At 36.0% G+C, this 23,796-nt stretch overlaps 1 protein-coding gene across 2 annotated transcripts in view; it reads right to left on the reverse strand.

Moving 5' to 3' along the window:
* The window catches only part of CPEB2 (cytoplasmic polyadenylation element binding protein 2), a 56,690-nt gene that overhangs the window by 2,189 nt on the left and 30,705 nt on the right, over positions 1–23,796 (reverse strand). The window contains exons 5-11 of one of the 2 annotated variants that reach the window (XM_069793376.1): positions 21,988–22,011; positions 18,390–18,560; positions 16,660–16,749; positions 8,989–9,107; positions 8,582–8,696; positions 6,514–6,695; positions 1–1,779 (exon numbers count right to left, since the gene is read on the reverse strand). The exon at positions 1–1,779 is cut by the window's left edge and continues 2,189 nt beyond it. In XM_069793376.1, the coding sequence (XP_069649477.1) occupies positions 1,552–1,779; positions 6,514–6,695; positions 8,582–8,696; positions 8,989–9,107; positions 16,660–16,749; positions 18,390–18,560; positions 21,988–22,011 (929 nt within the window). In that variant the 3' untranslated portion in view covers positions 1–1,551. The remainder of the gene's footprint in view (positions 1,780–6,513; positions 6,696–8,581; positions 8,697–8,988; positions 9,108–16,659; positions 16,750–18,389; positions 18,561–21,987; positions 22,012–23,796) is intronic. The other variant, XM_069793383.1, reaches the window with a different exon arrangement.

Here is a 23,796-nt window from a genome sequence, read left to right on the forward strand (position 1 = left end):
CAGTTAAATATTGCCTCTGTCCTAACTACGTTTGCTTTTCAAAATCTGCAAGCAATGTCATTACTAGAACTCCTTCATTAAAATAAAAACACTATCCTTGACTGTCAAGTAGCTACTTTTCATGCAACAGTGACCCCAGTTTGACAGAAGACCACAACGCACACAGGTCAAACATGTAAGCAAGAGTTTTTAAGCCAAATTTCACTGTTGTCTTAAAGGTAAAATTTAGTTTGTTATGCAACTAGCCGTCTGTATATTACACCTTCTCCATTTTGACTTTACTTAGATTTAATTTCTAAAGCATTATGCATTCTTTATATAAGTCTATTTTTGTATGCATTTGTCATGGGTTTCACATTTGGTGACTGGTTAGCAGTGTGCTGGCCATCTTTGGTTTGTAGAGGAAATCTTAACCATGAACAATCAAGGGGGCTTAAAAGAATTTTTTAAATGCTAGCTTTTTACTCAAACTTGTATCTATACTACATCACGCCACATTAAGTAGAAGCACACATCACAGAATTGCACAGGGATTACAATATTACATCCAGTCTGCATAAAATTGAATTCCACTACTGACCAGGTCACAAAATGGCTGCACTTTCTAGTCTAAAACTAATTTGCATATTGTACACATGTAGGACATTTTTTTACTTCAGTCACAATAATGCATGCAAGTTTGTTTTTTGTAACAAATTTTGTAAATTTGCTCATGCTACCTAGTTTCAAGAGAGCCTTTTTTGAACATTTGCAATAACTCACCTCTTGTTAATTAATAGTTCTAGTGCATGCATATGGTGTATACAGGTAAGTAAACATGCAATTTTTTCACATTCTAAAACTATGGCAGTTTAGGCCATATTGTGCTGCCTGCATTTAATCTGTAATGCAGTGTGTCTTAAACGTTTCAATCCCGTATTAATAGGTGGCATTACACATAACACCTATATAGCAGCAAAGCTAATACAGCTTGTGATTAAAAATGTTTAAAAATAGCTAATAAATCAGATTATCTTGAGGTATTATTTCTTGCAAGTCAAAATGGAGAGCAAAAAATCAACCCTAATTTTTAGTTTATGTATACACTGAAAATAGCAACAACAATAAAAATAAGCTTTTTGTAGCAGACATATTCCATCTTCACTATTTTGCTACCTTTGGTAAATTACTGGGGCAGATCTTGAAGTTAAAAACCCATGTTTAGAAATAAGTGCACGCTTCACCCACTAAATATAGCAGCAGACTGTGTGCCCCTACGCAAAAACATTCTCATATCTAGTTTTAACTTTACATATAAAAATAACTTGGAGAAAATACAAAAAAACATTTTATTTTAACATGAAAATATCACAAAAATTAGTAAGCCTGAGATGTAGGGTTTTGGTGAAAAACAAGAGGCTTGTAGTGTTTTGGCTGCTGATAAAGATGCATGTATTGATAGCTGGGGTGAAAAGCAGAAGAATGCACTTATTTCTTCTGCATGTCAGTATCTTCAAACACAGTAAGCCACATGCACCCTTCTTTCCTTATGTAGATGCTGGTTCACCATGTTTAATTCCAGCGGAAGTGGATCTGACGTGGGCGGTCAGCCCCCTCCTTTACCAATGGCTTATGGAATTCACGTCCTGCACGAGAGTGGATATTTGCCCAACAAAACTCACAGTAATACTGCAGGCAAGTGACATTGGCACAAAAGAAAGGAGCAAACTTTCCACCGCATCGTGCACCCTGGCATTCGTCACACATCTGGTCATCCAACACATATGGCTTTACCTCCACCTGTTGGAATAAAACAGAAACGATTCTAGTTAATACCTATTCCTACTTAAAGTTATACGAGGACATTCAGGTTTTTTCTGGTTTAAAAAAACCCGCAAACAGAAGTATGAAATCAGACATATTAATGCCTTTATCTAACTAATCAGTTATTATTCTTTATTATCTATCAGCTATGGATCTATCCATACAGTAAGCAGAACACTTCAAGGCAGATCTTTAGAAGTACACTATATATATGTAATAAATAGCTACATCAGAACCTCCCGTAATTTATTCTGGAAGGATGTTCTTGGCAAATGATAATATGGAAGTATGTGTACAAAACAAGCAAAAAAGCCCAGAGGTCTCCCAACTAATCTCATCAGCTCCCAAATTTACATGACATCCAATTCTATACTGTTTAGCAAAAAATAATTGAACTTAGAAGAACGTAACCATTTATACATTAACCTTTTTTTAAAAAATAAGTCTCTGCACGTACTGCTTTTGTGTGCAAATTAGAAGTACTTTCTGCAGGCTGGAATACAGATCTTTTAGCACTCCTGTTCCCCATAAATTCACTCCCCATTTCTAAAATATGGTCAAATTTGGAGTTACAGATTTTGGTCATCTATTACTTTTCCGTTCTTGTGGCTTTGAGCTGTACAGAAATTGGTATTCAATGTATTTCTGAAAATATTTTTAAAACACCATTTTGCAAGTCTACAGACTGCTAGAAACACCTGTCTTACACAGTTTCTTTCTCCCAAACTCATCTGACTGCCAGAGTGGAAAAGTGGCAGGAGTCCAGTGGTAAATTTGCATTATGTCTTTGCGTAACTGAACTGTTACAGACTGTGATCAGACAGGAAGAAGAACTTCATAATAAAACACAAAATGAGTTGACTCCATCATTAAGGAATGTATTGTTGTTTTCCACATTTTCTTCACTTTTAAAGATAGTATTTTCTGCATTTTGTTAGCAAAAAGAGTTATTCCAGTTCATACTAAAACTCACTACCGTAAGAGATTTTTTTTCTGAGATACTATTATCTGAGAAGAATGCTACATATAGACATTGACTTTATGTACTTTACCCAGGCAGAATATGTTTGAAATAATAAGAACTTTAAAATGCTATTTTTTCCATTTTGTCTCCAGAGGAAAAAAATTACACATACAGCTACCCACGCAAAAGTTTTACAGCAGAATAGTCTTCATGCTCTTAGCTTCAGAAGCAGAGGTCATACTCGTCATGTCAAATGCATCTGTGTTTGGAATAAGAGTATGCTTCTTCCAGCAATCTATATTCAGTACAAGCTCTACTTCTTATTTCACTACAATGACCTGCCTTATCACAAATTACACTCAAACTTTCCACTAAACAGGTACCTTATGCAGTAACTGTGTTCGTGGTTCAGAATTACTGAAAGCATGAAGCAGCATATATTTCAAGCTTCGGTGCATTAATGCACCAAGATTGGTATGAAGATGATTTCAAATGTATTAAGAGAAACACTTTGGGTAATAGAAGTATTTACATGAAGTGGATGAAAACTGCTGACATATGAAAGTTAACAACATTTTAAGGAATTGTTTGGAGCTGAAACTCAAAATGAGTTTCAAGGAAATGTTTGGAGCTGAGCTTTCATATATGCTAAAACAGGACAAGGAGCACTTTACTGAAGAAAAACATCTGTTAAGAGAAACTAAACATATCTACACATCAAAAGAACTGGAGAGAAGCTGCAGAGTACTTAGGTAAGGAAGAAGTTAAGATCACAGACAATGTTTGTTAAGTGACTGTGACACTGAGATTTCCAATTAAGGTAGGAAAAGGTATGTGCAAAAAAATGCTATAAATACTTTGAACTGAAGTTCAGAAGGATAAACAGGTGAACTGCAAAATTTAGCAATGAAAAAAGACTTTTACACAGACAAAACTGGTTATGAAAAGAATGTGAAAGGACAGCAGACCTACAGAAACTGGATATAACTGGTATAGAAAGGCTAGACTAAGGTAAAGGGTAGGAGAACAGCCTGCCTCTCAGATTTCAGTGCAATATGCAATATGTTGCTTTATTGGCCAGCATAACACAGACATCTCAGATGAAGGCAATACCCAAAGTAGGACTATCTTCCTCATTTACAAAACCAGTGGTTTAGAGATTTATACTAATTGCTTGCTCATCTATAAATCAGCAGTAATACTGATTTCAGAGTATTTTCAGAGCCTGAAAAGGCAGTGTATAACTCCATGGAGCAAAAACCTATTTCTGAAAATAGCTTTTTTCATACTTTCAGAAGCACCTAAGAGTTAAGGTGTTCCCTAAAAAGAGGGTGTTCTCTATTACTCCTCCATAACACAAATAACTGGGTTGTATAAATATACAAAATTATATAAATAATAAGGACTGACCATAGGATTTAATTAGAGAAGATGATTTAAAAAATAAAGATTAAAAACCCTCTGAAAGAAATAAAGAAGTTTAAAGATAAATTTATTAAAATACTTAGATTTGGCATAGCTGTATTTTGCAAGTGAAACATCTCAGGAGTAGCACACATTTTTAAATACAAGAAAAACCAAGGATGCTAATAAAAATGCCAAAATTCCAGATTTAAGAGAATACTTGAGTCAAGAAAATTAATTTTCAAGAATGAAAAAAGCAACACTAAAGAAAGAACACAAATTATAACAACCAAAAAAGAAACTGTGAGGATTCAGATATTTAAAGAGAAAGCATAGATCTTCCTTCTCTGTCTCCCCCAACCTCTCTAGCCCATGAATAATTATCTACAGATACTAATTATACTATTTTCTTCCCTTTTTTTTTTGTAATCATGACTGAAGAAATCATTTGACTACTGTTTCTATAAATTAAGTCTCATGGATATAACTCAAATGCTGTGCTTCTGAATCTAGTATTTGGGGTAGATTTTGTGGTTTTTTTTCCCTGTCCGAGCTCCAAGAGGCCTGCAGCACATGCCCACTGTTTTACTGGAGATTTACTGCCCATCCCCCTTTTAAGTATTTCAGTGTTACATCACACATTAACAAGTTATATCCCTTTCTCTGCAAACAGCAAGCACTGCCATTTCAGATGCCTGCTCAGCATCCAACGAGCCCTTAAAATCACTGGTGACCTATCATAAAAAAACCAAAACAACAAACCAGCGTACTTGGAAATGCAGCCTTCAAAGGCAGATTCGTGCCTGCCTTTCTCTTATGAGATGGAACTGCCAGTCTACCACATGCTCTGCTACTGCAAAGGACACTCCCATGGGAAGAGGAGGACCAAGATAAAAGTGTCTCCTAGTTTACAGGGTTCAAGTCCATGTCTCCCACCTTGGAGGGAGAACTACTTTGGATGGGACCCAACCATCCACCTCTGATTTTAAAGTTAGGTCACTTCACAGCCAAATGCACTATAGATGGTTCCTGAAACACACTAAGCTATACCCAATTCTGAAGCTAAATGACCCATCTAGCTTTTCTTTAGAAGGAGTTCTGGATTCTGGACCTTACTCCCATTTTGTCCAAATACTCAAATGCAAAATGATTAATAGTTCTATTTCCCTTCATGCAGTCACAGTGTCAAGGCCATTTTTCCTGTTATGTAATTAGCCAAAAGGTAGAGCTAAAAAGTTAAATTAGCTAAATTTAGCTAAAAGCTAAATTAGTCAAAGTCAGCTGCGAGTTACAAAGACAGCAATCCCACCAGAAAAAGGTAGCCGTCACATCTTAACGTGAAGCCTAGTTTCCTACCCACATTCAGACCCACTCATCCTCTGGAAAGGACCCTGTTTGGGGATTTCAGCTCACTAGGCAACTGGTATCTGAAAGACAGATGTAAAGCTGTATTACTCTGTCTATTTGAAAGGAGAGAAGCACATGCTACCTCCCTACAGCAGACTTTTGTTAACCATACTACCTTATTTTCCCCATGTCTTTCATCTGTAGAGGAGACTGGACCTTGAACTACTTTACTTACTCAATCCTTCTTCCTCTAAGACTTTTTTTTTTTTTTTTAAAGAACATCTATTAATACCAGTGACTACCTCTGCAGCTCTTGACATCAAAACTAGTGACACTTAAAACTGACATAATTTAGATGCCAGTTTTCTTTACTACTCTTATACTTCTAACTAGGAGCAATGAAGAGGACTACTCTTCTTACTGAAAGTTAGTTTTGCTTTAGCTAGCAATAAGCATCTGTAGCAACCAGAAATGTACATCAGTAAGTACTTAGAAGACTCTCTCAAACAGAAAGGATAAGACATTTAGTATTTTAGGTGTTGAGCTTGATTTTTCTGAAGCGCTGAGCACTGACAATTATGGCTGAAATTAAGGGCAGCTGCAAATATAAAGCTAATCTGAAACCCATGAATACTAGAGTTTCCTATGAATGACAGAGGAATTATCACAGTATTTGGTTTCATTAGAACAAGGGAGAGAAAAAGATTTTCAAGCCCTTTGCCCATATGCAACAAAACCAGGAACTCCAGAATGGAAAGAACATATGGTCTAACATATGTCCAAGGAAGAAACTGCTGCTCTGTGGAATGCATGTTGTTCGTCTGGGGGCATTCACGGTTTAGCTCTTGGAACTAGTAGAGTTACAGGAATACTAAAAGAAATGTAGAAGCTGGCATGAAAGCAAATCAAATGCAATGTTACCACACCCCGAGAAGTTCCTTTCTAGATCATCACTCTCATGTTTATTTATTTTTTTTAATTTCTGTATAACTTACTCGTTTATCAATATCGCCATGCTGAAGTTGAACAAACCGAGCACTGATGGCAGCAATATAACTCTGCTGATTGGAAAAAGCAACACGTCCAGCACCTTTTGGGTATTTCAGCTCAGGGTCAGTATCAATTCCTGCGTAACAAACTCCACCATAGAGACGGTCCATGATCATAGCCAATTCCACTATTAAGAAACAAAATAATGTTCATTTAAACTGTTCTTACAGAACAAACTTTTTATAATATACTTGTATTTTAAAATGTTAGAAAAGTTAAATTTAATAATTAATTTTGCAACAGTTGATGTAACAATAATAACAAGAAATATAAAAACATATTAAATAAGCTATGAAATACTCAGCAGAGAGATCTTTCATACTGGGGGTACATACATCCAAGGAACAATGGAATTGTAAGTCCCTGCAGTTCTTGATAACCTGGAACTGAAATTCCAGGGCAGTTTTTTTCAGGAGATTACAGCAAAAGACTTTTTGGGCAGGCATGGAATGTAAGCTGTATAAAATATATCCATGTGCCACAAATTCCTTGGTACATGCTCACTGGCTGTCCTAACACTCTATGTCCTACTTGAATTTAGAGATGTAGTTGGCATCTTTTTCATCAGCCACACAGAGCTTGATTATCTCTACAGTGCTACATTTACCATAGATACTGAAGTTCATAGAAACAAAAATCCCAAATTTTACAGATCAAGTATTTTAGCAATCCTCTAGTAAAATTTTATACTGAATTCAGTTTTGCAATTCATTTAGGTGGAAAAATACTATTTTTTTCAGAGTTAGTATCCTCTGTATTAGGTATAAAGGTCTCAGCAGTCATTGATATTTAACAGTTGTTTGAAAAGTCTCCTAAAGTTTTACAGCTTTTGTGAAGTCATGATTCTTATTTCACAATGCCATAAAAAGTTTCATTTTCACATATACAGGGCATTTGAAAGCTAAACATAAGAATGTATCCATTAAATTTATCACAGACATTCAGCACAGTAATCTGGAGTATTTGGACTGAATTTGAAGAAAAATTTATCTGCAGTTGGAACATACTGTGTTTATGCTCATTTACAGAGCTTGTACTACAGTCAAAAGTACAGTCTTAAAAGTAAAATAACAGAAAAGCTTGAGCATTGCAGGTCCAAGATAGAATAATTTAAGATTATTTATACCCCAAATTTGCACTATCACTTCTTGGTTCTCCTACATCTTCCATCTGATAGCTCATCTTTCTTTAAGTATAAAATTCATTATGAACTATGGAAGACTGATGAAGTCCAGGAGTCATTCTAATAGAAGATGGGATTTGAACCACTGTATGTTATGCTTCTACTTCCAACATTCACTTCAACCTACTTACTAGAAGGCCACCATAAAATATTGTAAAAGGCTACTGCAGTCAATCTCACAAGCAGACTGCCCAGGTTGTAGATCAACCATTTCTACAGCTACAGAAACATTTCATTTTTCCTTCATGCACTCTGACAAAAGTCTAGAAGGAGTCCTGCAATCTCATATAGTGTTGTGCCATACAGACTATGATAGCTCTCTGAATTTCTTCCTTTTTTTCCTCTATTCCTACTCCTTCATCACCTGTGTTTTTGCTTTGTCCGTATTAGCAAGAGTAACTGCAATGTCATAGCAGTAGAAGAGTAACTAATGCACAATGACAAGCAAGTACAAATAGTGCTCCACATACTCATGGACCATGGCAGAGAAGTTTTCATAGCATTATTTTTAAAACGAACTCTTTTGTGACATAGTTTACACTACAGTTTGCTAGTATAATCAAAATCTTTTTTACAGCCTTAGACATGTAACAGTTTCCAGTAAATCTCAATGATGAACAGTGACTTATGGCCAAAGCCAGATGAAAACAGTTACTAGAGAAATGTGAGAAAACATGAATATTGTACTGTGGTTATAACTATCATGACAGTCTTCTATTTTTCTATGTATATATCTATACCTATCCATATGTAACTATACAAAAGTATGAATGGTTCAAATTATTTCCAATAATCTCCTACTTTTAAGAATAGCCACAGATTATACTCACCAGCTCTTAATGGTCTAGGGACTCCTCCAACAAAAATTGTTTTTCGAGGATCAAGCGGCTGGGAACCATCCATCACAAAGTCACTATCACTTAGATTCCAGGGACGGATCTGAACCTATTAAATTGGGAAAGAAAATAGTATGCTACTTTCAGTTTCACTACATTGTGGATATATGTTCATCAGCCTATATAAACTGTCAGTCGTAACCCCATTAGTTTAGCATGTCTCGGTGCTTTGTTTTAATCCTATTAATTCAAAACACTACAATTTTAAAATCATCCAACTGTTCCAGATGTTGAGCTCTGCCAACGGTAGTTTGCTTTTGATTATTTTCATCGTCATCATTTCAAATGCAGCTTTAGACAGATGGCAGCTATAGCCTGCAGGCCATCTACTGTTTACTTACTGGCTTGTCCTTGATGGTAGGACTGGAAACACATAGATAGAGCTTTCCATCTTCTTCAATGCAGGCGTCAATCAGGGCCTGAACAGAACTCTCTTCTTGGAACAGGAGGAACGCATAACCTAGAAAAAAATCCAAACCAACTGATAATTTTTCTCCTATCTTTATTTTTCTTAATCATCTTTGCCAGTGACTTTTCCATACAAATGTGTTTACTCCAAAAATAAAAGAAAGTCAAACCAATTCTTTGTTATTAGTCATCTTCTTTAACTATGTACTACCTTGCCATGATCAACAGAACTTCTATTCTTAAAATAATTGTCAGAAGAGACTAATAACCAAATAAAAGCAAACATGTCTGTTCTAATGTACTGGAAGTCTAGGCTGAGCATAATTCATTGGCAGCAATGGACATTATACAATGAAAATCCGACTTGGCACAAAGGACTAATCTCTATTCTAGAGATTAGATCAAAGTACTTTGTTACGTAAGTGACCCAGCAAACCTCCCAAACACTACAAAAATAGGAATTAAAATGCTTGTTTAATGCTACAGTAAAAACAGACAGTTAGACAAGCAAAGAACCTCACACATTAAAATACTTTTAACAGTTACAGTATAACGATACATACAAAATTTGTTACTTTACAGGTGTCTGATAGTGCAATTAGGGTTGTATTCTAAAATGAACTTTAAAAGGACCATAAATCCACATTTCTTTCTGAGATTACTACCAAGTGTGGAATTTTCACACCAAGTTATGTTTTATTACTTGGATGGAAAAGTAAATGCTGAAGTAGCTGCCCTAGAGTGGGCTTGGCAAGAGGGAGCATGGCTGCTTTACCAAGCCTTTTGGAAATCATACTGTATTTCTGAGAGAAGCTAGTTAACCACTGGCAATTTCTTACTGCAAACAGACAGTAAAGGTCATCATCAAGGCAAACATGGAAGGGTGCATCTTGAAGAGCATTCAAGAATCAATGTGTTAAAAAGAATATAAAGTTAGAGAAACAAATGCATGACTGATTTGAGATACATGGGAACAAAAGCAGGATCTAAAAAAAAAGCTGTAAGGCCTATACTGGTCTTTCTAATACCTTGTACCTCATTTCTTTACCCTCATACCATGGTTCTATCACAGCTACCTACAATGGACACATGACAAGGTTTTAGGTAGTCTATATTTTTATGTAAATCTTATTTAGTTTCTTAACAAATATGCTGTAGGGAATCTTTGGACTTGGGCTGAAGTACTTCCTTGTGAAGCCCATTTTTCATTGCTGAACACTATTTTTTAGTGACAACCTATTTAACTTAAGCTTTATTAGTAACTAGTTAGATTCAAGATCTGTTTTAATGGGGATACCTTTCAGTATTTATCTTAGAATTTAAAATCCACATCTTACCCATGCAAAACTTAACTCATTGAATGAGGGAATGTGCAGACTGGCATAGGTTAAGTGAGACCAGACCCATGTAACTGTCCTTACTTGTGTGGAAGCCAGGCACACAGATTCCTGTTTGAATGGAGAGCTCAGTACAAGAGTGATGGGAGTGCAAAAACTTGACTAATCAAAGAGAGGGCTAAATGCACATGATACTGACCAAGGGATTGGACATACAAAATAAGACACACAGCCAGAAGTAAAATATTTTGCCAGATGCTGATTTTCCATCAGTTCTTATCCTAAAGCAAATAAGGGTACTGCCACATAGCTCCTGATACATAAGTATGGTCAGTGTTTCCACACGATCTACCACCTGTATGTCTGCACCTATTAATATGCTTAACTGTGGCACCTTGTAAAAAGATACAAATTTCAAATACAAGAACTTGATGAGGGAACAATTAGGATTACTATATCCTACCACACCTGAAATAAACGGAAAGCAATAACAAAACTATATGTTAATACTGCTTTCTCAACGTTATCTGCGAAACGTACTCATGCCTGGGTTCATCCCATTTAATTTTAAGCATCAGACAGGCTTGTGTCATAAACTTAGCTGTACCACTCCCCCTCTGAAGAAATAGAGGACGTTAGGGTATAGTCTGTACTATCAGACTGGTCTGGCTGTAGTTTTGCTCCACAGCTCTGGTCCTTCAATAATTTACAATGCATTTCAGTTTGCTCCCCAAGTCTAGCCTGGAGGAAAATAACCAGTTCTCTTGATGAAGAAAACTGACTAGAGAAGATAATTTGCTCAGGTCCCACATTTTATAGCCATATACAGAGACAGCAAATTCCTTCCAAAGAATGCTAGACTTGCACAGTCTGCATATAAACCACTTTCCATCACTTGCTCTGGACCAGGGTGCATTTCCTTGCACAAATCAATTATACGTCAGCCATAGACTTCTCCAAAGAACACCAGTTACATAGGCAACCAGCCTGTATTAATTAGTTAGAAAGTGTTTGCAAAGGGAAATTACACTCTTATCTTAGGTATTTCGTTTAGACATCATAAATTAGGCCTCTTCTTGTTACTACAGCTACCACATGCCAACAACTGTATGGCACAAACTTTATTCTTATCCCTTCCTGCTTTCTCAGTATATGCTTTTATTGGATTATTTTTCACCCCAACATCTGTAACTCATGAACTATTGTGGATGTTTAGTGTCTGCAAAGCTAGTATGGTGGTGGTAAGCCATGTGCATTAAGTATGATGAAAAATACCAAGTGCCTAACTAGTGTTTTAGGAGTAGTACTGAACTACAATTACCATGCATCACAGTGAAACATGGTGGGGAGGTAGGGTGAAGAGTAGGAGGTGCTTTACTTACTACAAAACAGCTTAACTCCCTAGTTTCTTGGTTTTTTGGTGTATCATATCAGTCATTTAACTTTAACAGCTTCACATGCAATAGCAATGCAAGTCTAAAGCCTGTTGACAATGGAAAAGCAAAGCTACTCTAATAGTTTTCTTTGAAGGAAGCTGCTTCATACCTTTGGGTCATATGTATACCACCAGCAGCAGGTCATGATCAGATATTACTTGCCAAGAGACAAAGCTTGTATGTTTTGTACATATTCCACAAGGTGAAAAGTATTAGATGAAGCACAGACTTATAAAAATTTCTTGTTCATGGGCACCTCTACCAGAATTTATGCCTCCTGTGCAAGACAAAGTTAAGGTAACCCCTGCTAGTGGTTATCATTTGACTAAATTCTTCTGCGTAACACTGAAACTATTACAAATACCCCTATTTTCAAAGGCACCCAGTGTGGGTGACTTTGATAACACTTGTCCTCAGAAAATTACCTCAAATAATAAACAAATCTTTCTGGAGATAATTGGCTTTAGAACTACATTCCCTGATATCTAAAGATACTGGTTATAGTCATCCTTACTCTTGAGCTGACATCTCTTTTAATGAAACAAGACTAAGAAATTAAATATTTTTTTCTTTTTAATGTATTAGGTCAGCACTGGAAACAGAAAGCCCATCAGATAAGTAGAGTCCTAGCTGTATTACCAAATTAAACCTTTTCATTTTTTTGTGCTTATTACATAAAAAACAAATCAAAAGCAAAGCATTCTTGACTAGATTCACACTGGCAGCTAACATGATTTTCTGAGCAAGATATAATTTCTTTATTTCATAGTAATATGAAAGTTTACCAGAAGGAGAAGGGACACTTCTTCTGCTATGCATACTCTGTGTAGAAATCAGAGAGCAGCTTTAATTCTATCAAACTCCAGTTAACTCCTATCACTAGTGACTTAGGGAAGGCATCAAGAAAATTAGCGCAAGCCAGCATGGCACTGTCCATGCCAGTCAGTACAGCTGTATTTTGTTTTGGGGTTGGTTCCTCTACTGTCCTGACAGACTGTCCCCAGGGGAGACTAAATGGCCTCAGTGCAGTGCAATTCTTGCACCCAGAATGCTGCACCTTAGCTTAAATCAGGAAGAATCAGTGTAAACTGCAGGTTAATACAGACAATGGATCTACATTTGATGATGGGACTAATTCACATTTGGGAAGGACACACAACATTTAATCTATTCCTCTTTAAAGAGATCTCATCACCATATTAATTAAATTTAATCTTTAAAACATAAGTCTTTCACTTGTTCAGTTTAGTCATATTTGATGGAGAATTAACTCCAAAATACACCTGAAGTGAAAAAACGCAAGCTGATAGAATTGTAATGTAGCTATTAGCTGAGGCACTTTTGAGTAGGGGGGAGCAGGATTCACTTCAAGATCCAAACGCCTATTTCCATATTTCGGCAATGACTGTGTTTAAGCTCCTACTGTAATACAGAGATCCAGTTAATGTAGTCAGTGGTGACTGGACGGTCACTCAGCTGACCAAGTGGGACATGGAGGTGTCTAGCACATTTATCCTCTATACAACTTTGCCTAACCTTCAGCTGGTGCTCCAGAATGGCACGGGACTTCCAACAGGTGCCGCGCCACATTTGCGAGACCTGTGTAAATCTTTTAGATATCCTCAGTATGGGTAAATGAATCAAGCTCAATGTGCTTATGTTACAGTGACCTGAATAGCCCTCTATATTCCACTGACTGTATTGGCCAGATTCCCATTGATTAAAGGAAGCTTAGACACTAATCACACATGAAGACACCTACAGTTCCTTGCCTGAATCCAGAGTTCAATCCTACCCAGTGTGATCAAATAAGCTGGTAACAAGTTAAACAGAGCTTGGATGGACCTGGGGTTTTGCTTCTGAAACTAGAAACTGAACATTTTCAACCTAATTTTTTCAGTCAATTTCAAATTAGCAGTTAAGAACCTTGAATAAATGAAGCTACTGCACAACTGCTAGATAGTAGGCAATAGAAACACCCAGACAATTAGAAAAGGCTGGAGATACTGTCCTGTTTAAATCAGATTATCCTCCATTTGATACAGATTATAAATAGTATAGAGCACAGAAACAACTGGGCATATTTTGAAAGGCCTTCTTTGGATTTGCATATCCTCATGGTGCCATTTTTTTGAGAGCTTCATTATCATAGGAAGGAGTCCTCACCTCAGCAAGTTGCTTTGGACATGTGTATTGTTTCATAAATAAGTATATTTGCCAACTACGTAATAACAGGAGTTATGATAAACAGTGGCACGTCAGAAAGGAAGGAATTCTCCATTACAGTTGGCAGATTGCTTACAGACTTTGTACTTTGATCTCACTTTTCTTCTGTTTCAGAACAGAGTTTCCTTGTAAGATTAGTGTGAAGTTTTTAAAATTACTGTTTTCTTTGGGCCTAATTTTGTGGTGAACCAATACAAAATGTAATTAGTTAAGAACAAGCAGTTGGTGTTTCTCAGGAGGCAGCCGGCCTTGATAGATCAGGGCACTTTTTGCATTTCTTCAAGCAAGGAAATACTTATTATGAACTTGGCCTTCCCTCAGGACTTTTTGTAAGCAGAGAGCCTGGAAGGAGCCACAGCCTGGAAAACTGAACAAAAGTAAAAAAAAAAAACAAAAAAACAAACAAAAAAACCAGGCTGTATCTCTTCACCATGGAGAAGACTATTACGTAAATCAGTCCAGAACTGGGCAATTCTAACATGTCTTTGGAAAGTAATACTATGTTAAATCTCTAATGAGACTGAACAAACAAAAATTTATACACTGAATTGACTCCATGCAGAGTGACAAATTAGAAATTGGAGACTAAATGTAAAAAAAAAAAACAAAACCAAACAAAAAACCCCCAACTGCTTGGGCTAATACAGTATGTATTTCTAAACTGCTAATTACTGATCAATCTCAAAGCATTCTTAGTATTTAGCCTATCTTTAGCAGTTTCAGACATCTTATTAAATATGCGTATACGTGGTTCTTGCCTGCACATGTGAGTAACACTTAAGACAAATTTTTTAGAAATTCTTCTACAAAATAATCATGGGCCATATCTATTGCACTGAAGAAAACAGATATAAACAGAGTAATATTCAGCAGTTAATAGCAAGCTATATTTCCAGAGCATCTACAAAGAGAAACCTACACTGTATTTTAAATGTGTTAGGCTACATTACAAAACAATATTGAATAATGTAGTAAACTGAAAATTAGAATAAAGTTTTAAGACTGAAGAGCAGTAAGTGCTATTAAATTTCAAATAAGTATCAGTTAATCATGGGAAATCAAATTAACACTTAGTTTGCAAGTGTTTCCTAAATTAATTAGATCAACAGACTGAAGTTCTTCTATTTATATGCTCTGCTTTTAAGAAGCTCTGCTTATAATACAGAGGTTTGGGGTTTGGTTTTTTGGTTTTTTTTTTTTTTTTTTTTTTACTGTGGCAATTATAAATATTCCAATTATATCAAAAAGCTTTATTAAATGAGGAAGTCCGGAAATATATCCTTAAGATGTTCAGATGCTGAGACAGGACTATCTCCTTGGAAATGAATGCCAGAATCCGTTCCTTTCAGGTCAGACTATGTTACATCTTCCCTCTTCCATATATTCATCACAGACTCTGCGAGATGCATGTTCCTCAAAGAGTTCCTCAAGAATTTCTCTTGGTAATTTATGAAAAGAGATGCATTCCTTAGGATAATCAAATTTAACTTGACAGAAGCTTTGTGTATCAGGCTGACAATTGAAAAAGCCAGTGTCTCTTTGTTTGCCTTAGAATTTCCATGCAGTGTTCATAAATACTATTCAAATACTTTCAATTCCATTTCCCAGTCTTTAAAGGACACATTTGGGATAATAATCCTGTCTTCTTCCCAGCATAGATGGACAGATAAATAAATGAAGAATCAGTTTACAGAGGCGCTATACTTAGAATCACAGAATCATTTTGGTTGGAAAAGACCTTCAAGATCATCGAGTCCAACCATCAACCATGCCCACTAAACCATGTCCTGAAGTGCCTTGTCTACGTGCTTTTTGAATACCTCCAGGGATGGTGACTCCACCGCTTCCCTGGGCAGCCTGTTCCAATGCCTGACAATACCTACTTTTGTGACTTCCAGGGAAGGAATGAATTGCTGCATTCTCTACAAAATGAATAATTTCTTCATTGCTTTTGTATCTGGATCAGATTTTTGCATTTATTTTATATGTACCCGTACATGATTGTACATGTACAGAAATATGCTACATAATTTATGTAATGTACAGAATGGCTTTTCCAACACTTTGTAAGTGATATTAAAAAATCTAGTCTAACAGCAACACTAGAAATAGTTAACAATCAGTATTTAATCATTTATCAAAAAAGATAATTAGTGCTTCATAGGAAGTTCACATCCTAAAACTGAAATAAACATAACATTGACTATCTTGATCAGATACCCAAATGCATACTCCTGAATCCTACCTGTAACCTCCTATGAAATTTTTTATCTCAGATTCAGTCTTAAAAATTTCTCCAAATTTCTGTTTTGGAAACCAGATAGAAATGCAAATACAGAATTCAGGATTAATGACACATACAACTATATAAAGCTGATCTGATATATGGGAAATCAGAATATGGAAGATCCTTCAAGAGTCGAGGACTGAATCAGGCACATTACTAAAATAACACTCTCAGGTTTTAGACTTCATATGTAAAGGAACTATGTCTGAAACTGCATTGAAACTGTATAATTAACTGTTCACATGGATTGTAAATTATATGAGACAGTTTCCCAGAGTAAGATTTGCACTCAGTGACAGGTCAAAACCTTCCTCTTACCTTTTGGTGGAAAATAGGACTTGCTTTCTGCTTTGTGAGGCCAGTCTACTACCAAAGGCCCAAATCGTCTGAAGCTAGCAGTAATTTCATCTAAAAACAGGTATAATAATAGTTGCAATTAAAATAAATGAAGTAACTCAATGAAGAAGTACCATCAAGCAAAGATCTTTGTTTCTAGCAAAGGTTGACATTTCCTGGAGAAAAAGGAACAAAATTCCAACTTTCGTGAACAAAAAAATTAAAATAGACACATCTTCCAAAGGGTTAATTTTTACACAATATCTTTCTGGTGATTTTAAGCTTACATTTGTTTTTTATTGCTTAATAACAGGAGCATTTCAGAAGCATATGGGCAACTAAAGGCAGTGGTGAAAACTAGTGTGGTACTTCCTTAAATTCAGATTCTGGTTTGAATGCAATCAAAACAATTTACTGTATAGTGATGTACCGTTCAGAGCTTTGTAGGTAGATACTCATATAATAAGTACCACTACAGTTAGCATGCTAGCAGTTTCCAGCAGATACCATGCACAGATCAGGCACAGAAACTTAAAATTGCCTATTTAGAGGTGCTTCTAACATAACCACAAATATTCCTGTTGCAAGATCTACTGTGTCCCATGCACAACTTTGTGATGTCTTTCTAGCCCAGCCACTCCTTCCTGTCATTGACTGTAAGAATCTTGGCCATGACAAAAAAATTAAACCACCCTAAACTCTACAAGAGCAATAACTCATCAAACACAAATATGCTCCATTTCTTTCAGTCGCATCCTGCCATCAGCACATAAACAGGCAGGAAAGAAAGAAAATATATTTCCATGTGTCTTTGTTTAGCATTTGTATTAAAGGCAACAGTGCACATTTGAATTAGAAGCTAAGGTGCATCAAAAAAAGCTGAAGTATATTAAAATAAATCCCTTAGTACATTGCAGGAGAGCATCACAACAAAGATGAAACCAAATTATGGTTGTTCCATGTCTGAAAGTTAACTAACCACAGTCAGCTTATTTGGTTTGCAAGTTATTCTAGGATTACAATGAACCTGGTAAAGGGAATTCTGTTTACATTACAAAGCTAACATGTAATTTACGTTTATCTGCACAGGAGAAACTTAGTATTAAACAGCACGATTACTTCAAATCAGCACTACTGTACAAAGCAATTCCAATTGCATCACATAACAATCTGTTATGCTTCTGTGGTACATTCTATGTTCAATGCATCACAGAGTGCTCTGCCACTTGACCTTCTTCTGCCTTAGTTTCTCTATTTATGAACAGGAATAATATTAACCTTTCCAAACCACTTCTGAGATCTTTAGGTAATAGTAAAGTAGAATTTAAAATTCAATTACTAATAGACGTTTTCTATAAATAGAGGATAAAGCAGGCACTGACAGAGGACACTATGAAGGGCTAAGATGTATTTGAACACAATGTGCAAGGTAAGCAGTAACACCTATTCCAGGTATCACATGCAAATCTGTAATCTGCAAGTGCAGAATGAGACAAGTGAACCATCTCAAAACCAGAGGAGATGGATGACATCAAATGATATTAAGCTCCACATATCCATCAACTCTCACAAAAAATATATATAGTTGTAGCCTTTTACAGCACAACATTATTTTGCTGGGTGGATTACTTCTACTACTTCATTTAGGTTTTTCAAAGTCTCTCCTTCTCTCTCCCTCCAAACTTAGTTTGCTTAGTTTTCAGGCAGCTCACCTTCATCAATATCTGGTGGAAGACCTCCAACAAACACTTTCCGAGAAAAACGCTCAATTCGTTCTCCATTCTGATGAGCTGAATAGCAGGTAGGTGAATTCAAGACTCCAACTTGATCACTATGACCATCGTCCAGCAAACCATCATCTATTGGGAAGAGGGAAGAACGGCCTTAAAAAGAAAAGATAATAATATACATTAAAATAATTTTGTGGCAGTATGTGGTTATGTAATTTTAGAGAATGGGGTAATAGCAGTCTGGAAAGTAAAAATGAAAATACCACGGTATTAGAAAAGTACATATTAGTTTAAAGAAAAATTAAGAAAATGAAAAATGTATTAAACTTCAAAAAGGAAATTCAAGATTGCAAGCTGACATCACTTTAAGCATAATACTTCACACTACATTATACTGTAGTTACTCTGCTGTATCCAGTAGGAAAGTAGTAATTTGTTTTTAAATAAAGGGTCTTATTTATGAAGAGATCATATTAAGGGCTGCTTAAGTGAGTTTAGTTAGTCTGCCTTTGGTTTAGCTTCAAGTTAAATTGGTAACTTCCATCACCTGAATGACTACTGCATGTCTAAAAAAATCTTACACTTTAACTGAACAGAGGGAAACAGAAAAAACATGTACACAGTATGAAGTTCCAAACAGGTATGTTTTCTCTTCTCTTTTAAAGCTATCTGATGCTGATAATGTAAGAAAAGATTTAATTTCTAAGAAAGCAAAAGAGAATTTTAATAAATGTGCAAAATGTAACACTTGAAAAATGAGTCACAGTGCTGATTTAGCCTTCTCACTCTCAAATTTACCACAGTTTTGGAGGGAAGCCTTGTGGTGGTTCCTAACACGTAGCAATCTGCAGTAAAGATTACAGTTACCCTGAAAAGCAAGTGTAAAATCTGAGAAGTTCACAGGATGGCTTTGCAAATGCAAACTGATCAAAACAGATGTATAGATGGCAGGAGAGAGTGAAAGCATGGTAACTGTGTCCCACTTATTTGCACCCTATTTCATATTTACAAATTTTAGAGAACTCCAAAATGAAAAGACTTGGAAGGCCAGGATATGCATCTTAGCTTATTCAAACCTTCACTGCTTCAGATTAGCAACATCAAGATTAATGAAGTTTCAAATTCAGAAGTCAGTCTTTCAACTGCAAAGAGCCCAAAAAGAAACACTTTTGTGAAGCAAAATAAATACCCCACATCACCATTTCTTCTGAAGTGCAATTTTTCCTGTTTCTCTCTCACTCATTTTTTAAATAATTATTAATTAATTCAACTGCTTTCCAAAAACAAGCAAGCAAACAAAACCAAAAAACAACCTAGCACACTTTTGGGAAGCAAGTTAATTTTCCATCTCAAACAGCCAACTTCTTCCAGATTCACCCACTGCAAATCCATATGCAGGAGCAGCAGGTCCCTGACAGTTGAGACTGCAGTACCCTAGCTCTGAGCCATACTGCAGTCTAACTTTTATCCTCTCTCAGGGGAATACTACCAGGAAAGCCCCATAGGAACACTTGCAGACACTGTGCTGATCAGCTAGGGGTGACAGCAGCATGAAAGCCATTCACTTCCAGAAGACCACGTGAGAATCAAGTGCTTAAAGACAAGGCTGAAGAACAGACAGCAAACATCATGACCAATGACCTATGTTGTGGTAATGCCTAATGACCCTGATTTGGTATCTAAATCCATAAAAAAAATATAGTATATCAAAAATACTGAATGAAAACACAAGATGATAGAAAACAACCAAACATAATAAAATGTCATGAGGATCACAAAATAAAAGCAGGACCACAGGACTGTACTAAGTAACAAAGACTGTAACTACAACATATTTATGGTGGCATTTCGCATTTGTGTCTTAAGTAGGCATCTGATGGAGTACAACAAATGCAGAAAGCTGTAGCAGGCTCCTCCCTTCCATTAAGAATGGTGATACGCATGTTTGAGAATATGACTACTGGGGAGCAAGTGATGGCATCCTTGCTTGCTATCATAAGGAAGCATTCAACAGCTAGATAACAGATAAGTAGAGTGCCTTTAAAAGTGGAAGCATGTACCTGGTGCTCAATGGGGCAGAAAAGTGAGGAAGCAAGGGAGAAACAGAAAGTTAATATATGAGAGTTATTCTTAACATCTTAAATCTAAATGACTGTAGTTTAGCTGGGTTATCTTTATAAAAAGCACACAGATTTGCTCTTTACCTCTGCAAGTCTCTATACTGCAGCAAAAAAGAAACTTACGTGACTTAAAAACATGCCAATTTTAATAAACCTGTTGGCATTAGAGTATTGCCACAAAAGCATTTAAGTGTGTGTGTTGGGGGTTCAGTTTTTGTTCTGTTTTTTTAAAAACAACACACAATTTATACTTAAGGAAGGTGTCTCTTTGGACCATGAAAATCATGTTTGTGTTTCTCTAAAAGCACTTCTTCGACAATTCCAACTTACAATATAGGCAAGTACATGGAGGGGGGAATAATTAAAGAATAACCCTCAGAATTAATTTATTTTTTACCCACAGACCAATGTTAAAGTCAAAGAACAATGAGAATCCAAGGCTCTCTTCCCAGTACAAATTAAACCATCAGAACATATTCTGAAGTGATACCAGAGAGATCAGTTTTACTTTAATGTGAGTAAAGGTTTACCAAAAGCACTGTAGCTCCTCAGAGAGCTAAGATGACATAGAGGACAATGGATTAACACATTTAGAGTAACATGCTCTGTATGACTCCTAATACTTTCTTCTCCCTCCTCTTCACTTTCACATTTCTCCTGATGACTGTGAATTAAAAGGATAAGTCCTTTTAAACACTTGTTTCTTTTTGTTTTATGACAGTGAAAAGAATTAAGCAGAATCTGCCAGGAATTGTCAAAATACGATTATACTGCCACATACATTGACCATGATCATCATTCCTCTCTACATTAGCACTACCAAGCAATCAGTTATGAACCAATGCAGAGATCAAGAGAGACACACATGAACTTACGTGTAATGCTGTGAATACTGGAAGCTATCAAAGATCTTGATGTTTTTGCTGCACATTTTACGTGGTCTTTATAACAACCACAAGTCACATCCTCATATAGTTAAATCAGTATAGCTTTTCCAAGGTCAGTGAGCATACATTGGCTTATACTACAAAAATCTGTTTACTATTTCTAAGAGTTGTCTACTAGCTTTCTTGCTAAGTTTATGAAAGGCTTTTAGTTTTTACTCTGTACACTATCACTTCTACAGAAGCAAAAGAAGATGAGTTAGAAGAACAACTAGCAAACTGTGTATTTTTAAAGGGGGTAACAACTGCAAGCAGTAGCCATTAGCACGAACTAAATTATGATTAGAACTACAGTGTTTTAACTGATTATAGGATTTGTAATTCAAACTCTAAAAAGAGATCAATGATCATAACAATCCAGACTCCACTGCTCCTTCCCTCACACCATCCATCCTCCCCAAACTAAGACAACATGCAGATAAGCGTTTACAATCAACAGTCTGGATTAATTAATCATAATGATCAGTAACAGCTCCATCAGAATTAATTGTACTGTAACAAACAGAAGTGAATTACCTCGTCTTCGCCCATAACTCCTCGCTGCATGCAAACAAAGGACAAATTGTAAAATGTCAAATAGCTGTATCATGCCCACATATTAAAATATTTAAGATACAAAGAACTATGTGGGTAAGCAATAAGTAAAAATCTGCATCAGTACTTGCTACTGATAATTGTAGATAAGAATGCATTAAACTAAAGTCTCACTTAAATACCATACTATTTTACTACTAAATTGATGTTAGCACCAGCTGTAAAGAACATACTTTAAAATATTTCAACTTGTCTTTATATTTGATCTTAACTTCATGTTAGTTATGGATGCGTAAATGATGGTAACTTTGTAATTCATCCTCACAAATGAGATTCGTACCTTACACAAGTGTCTAAATAACACACAGGGCACTGAAATTGTAAAAAAGGAAAATACTACTTTAAAAACATGTAGCAAGCGTTAAATTAATCACCGAAACATTCTGGTCCATGGAACAGTTTGTACAGTCCTTTGCAGTGACAATACAAATGCTATAAGCTGTGACCTTCTTTTTTCATGAAAAGACCTAGCAGAAAATTAACCGCAAGGTTTTGTTTGAAACAAAAGACTCCTTGTGGTAGCAAACAAAATCAGGGCACAAGTCACAAGAAATAGCATTGTATCAAAAACACTGCACAAAGGCAAAGCAACAATTTCTGACAGACTGCAAGTAAACCCAAGACTTTCCTAACTTTTGAGTTTTGCAAGATTCTTAAAGAGATCATGCTTATAGCTACAGTTCAGAAGACCATACTGATTGCTTCTCTGCCTGAAGGCTAGGAAACTAAAAATAGACAGATTACTAATACAAAAACTATTAAACTGTGTGTAATTTCTTAGTTACGTTTCCACAGAGTATTTTCTATTCCCATTTCACAGACTTTGTATCTGAGAGAGATTAATCATTACAGCATTGTAGTTAAATATCCAAACAGAAAATACTACTATAAACCACAATGTTATAGCAACATTTATGAACAAAGATCACTGCATCTCAACGTTATTGTTTAGATTTTACTAGGACTCCATACATACATCTCTCCTAAAAAGCAACTGTGGTTCTGGGACACTGATATATATGCAGCCTCATAAACTCAGTGATTCGTAAATGTCATTCACTGTTCTGTTCTCATAATATTAAATACATCTACCCTGGTACCTCCCATTTGCATGGGGTTTTTAAAAATTTTTAGTAAGCATTTTTTTCTCTCTTTTTTTCTTGATCCTTTCCTACTAGGAATTCAGTGATTTGCTTATGGAATTCTGAAAATCTCTCTCCCTTATTTTTTCTCCATTAAAACTGTTGATATTTTTTACACAGCAGTCATCATATTCTTATCCAACTTGCATTGAACTCACTTTCAAATTTATTTTCTTTCATCTGAAAGAATTAGTATTGATGAGAACAGTCTTTTGCTTAAAGTTTTTCAGATCCTCCAATTTCCTATTAGCAAGCCAAAACAGAAAAGCCCATTTTCCAAAAGAGACCTGGGTATCTAACCAACTGGAAATACCTAAATTCAGATTTCCCACGTCAAAGTAGAATCCACAAAACATAATGCATACTTCTGTGTGATTAGTTCTTTCATTAGTTGCTGCTGCATGGGGAGACTAATGCCAAACTTCAGGCTTGTTTTCCTCTGGAGTCAGGCACTTAAAAGACACGCAGTTCTATGTCAGTGTTGCAGCGTGTATGAATCTTGTCTGACTCTCGGCCAAAGTGACTCCCACATAGCATTAGCAGTAGCGTCACTAAGCCCTCGTCTAACCCCCTGTATGCCTTCCCCCCC

The sequence above is a fragment of the Haliaeetus albicilla genome, chromosome 1, assembly GCF_947461875.1.
Source record: "Haliaeetus albicilla chromosome 1, bHalAlb1.1, whole genome shotgun sequence".
Lineage (NCBI taxonomy): Eukaryota > Metazoa > Chordata > Aves > Accipitriformes > Accipitridae > Haliaeetus > Haliaeetus albicilla.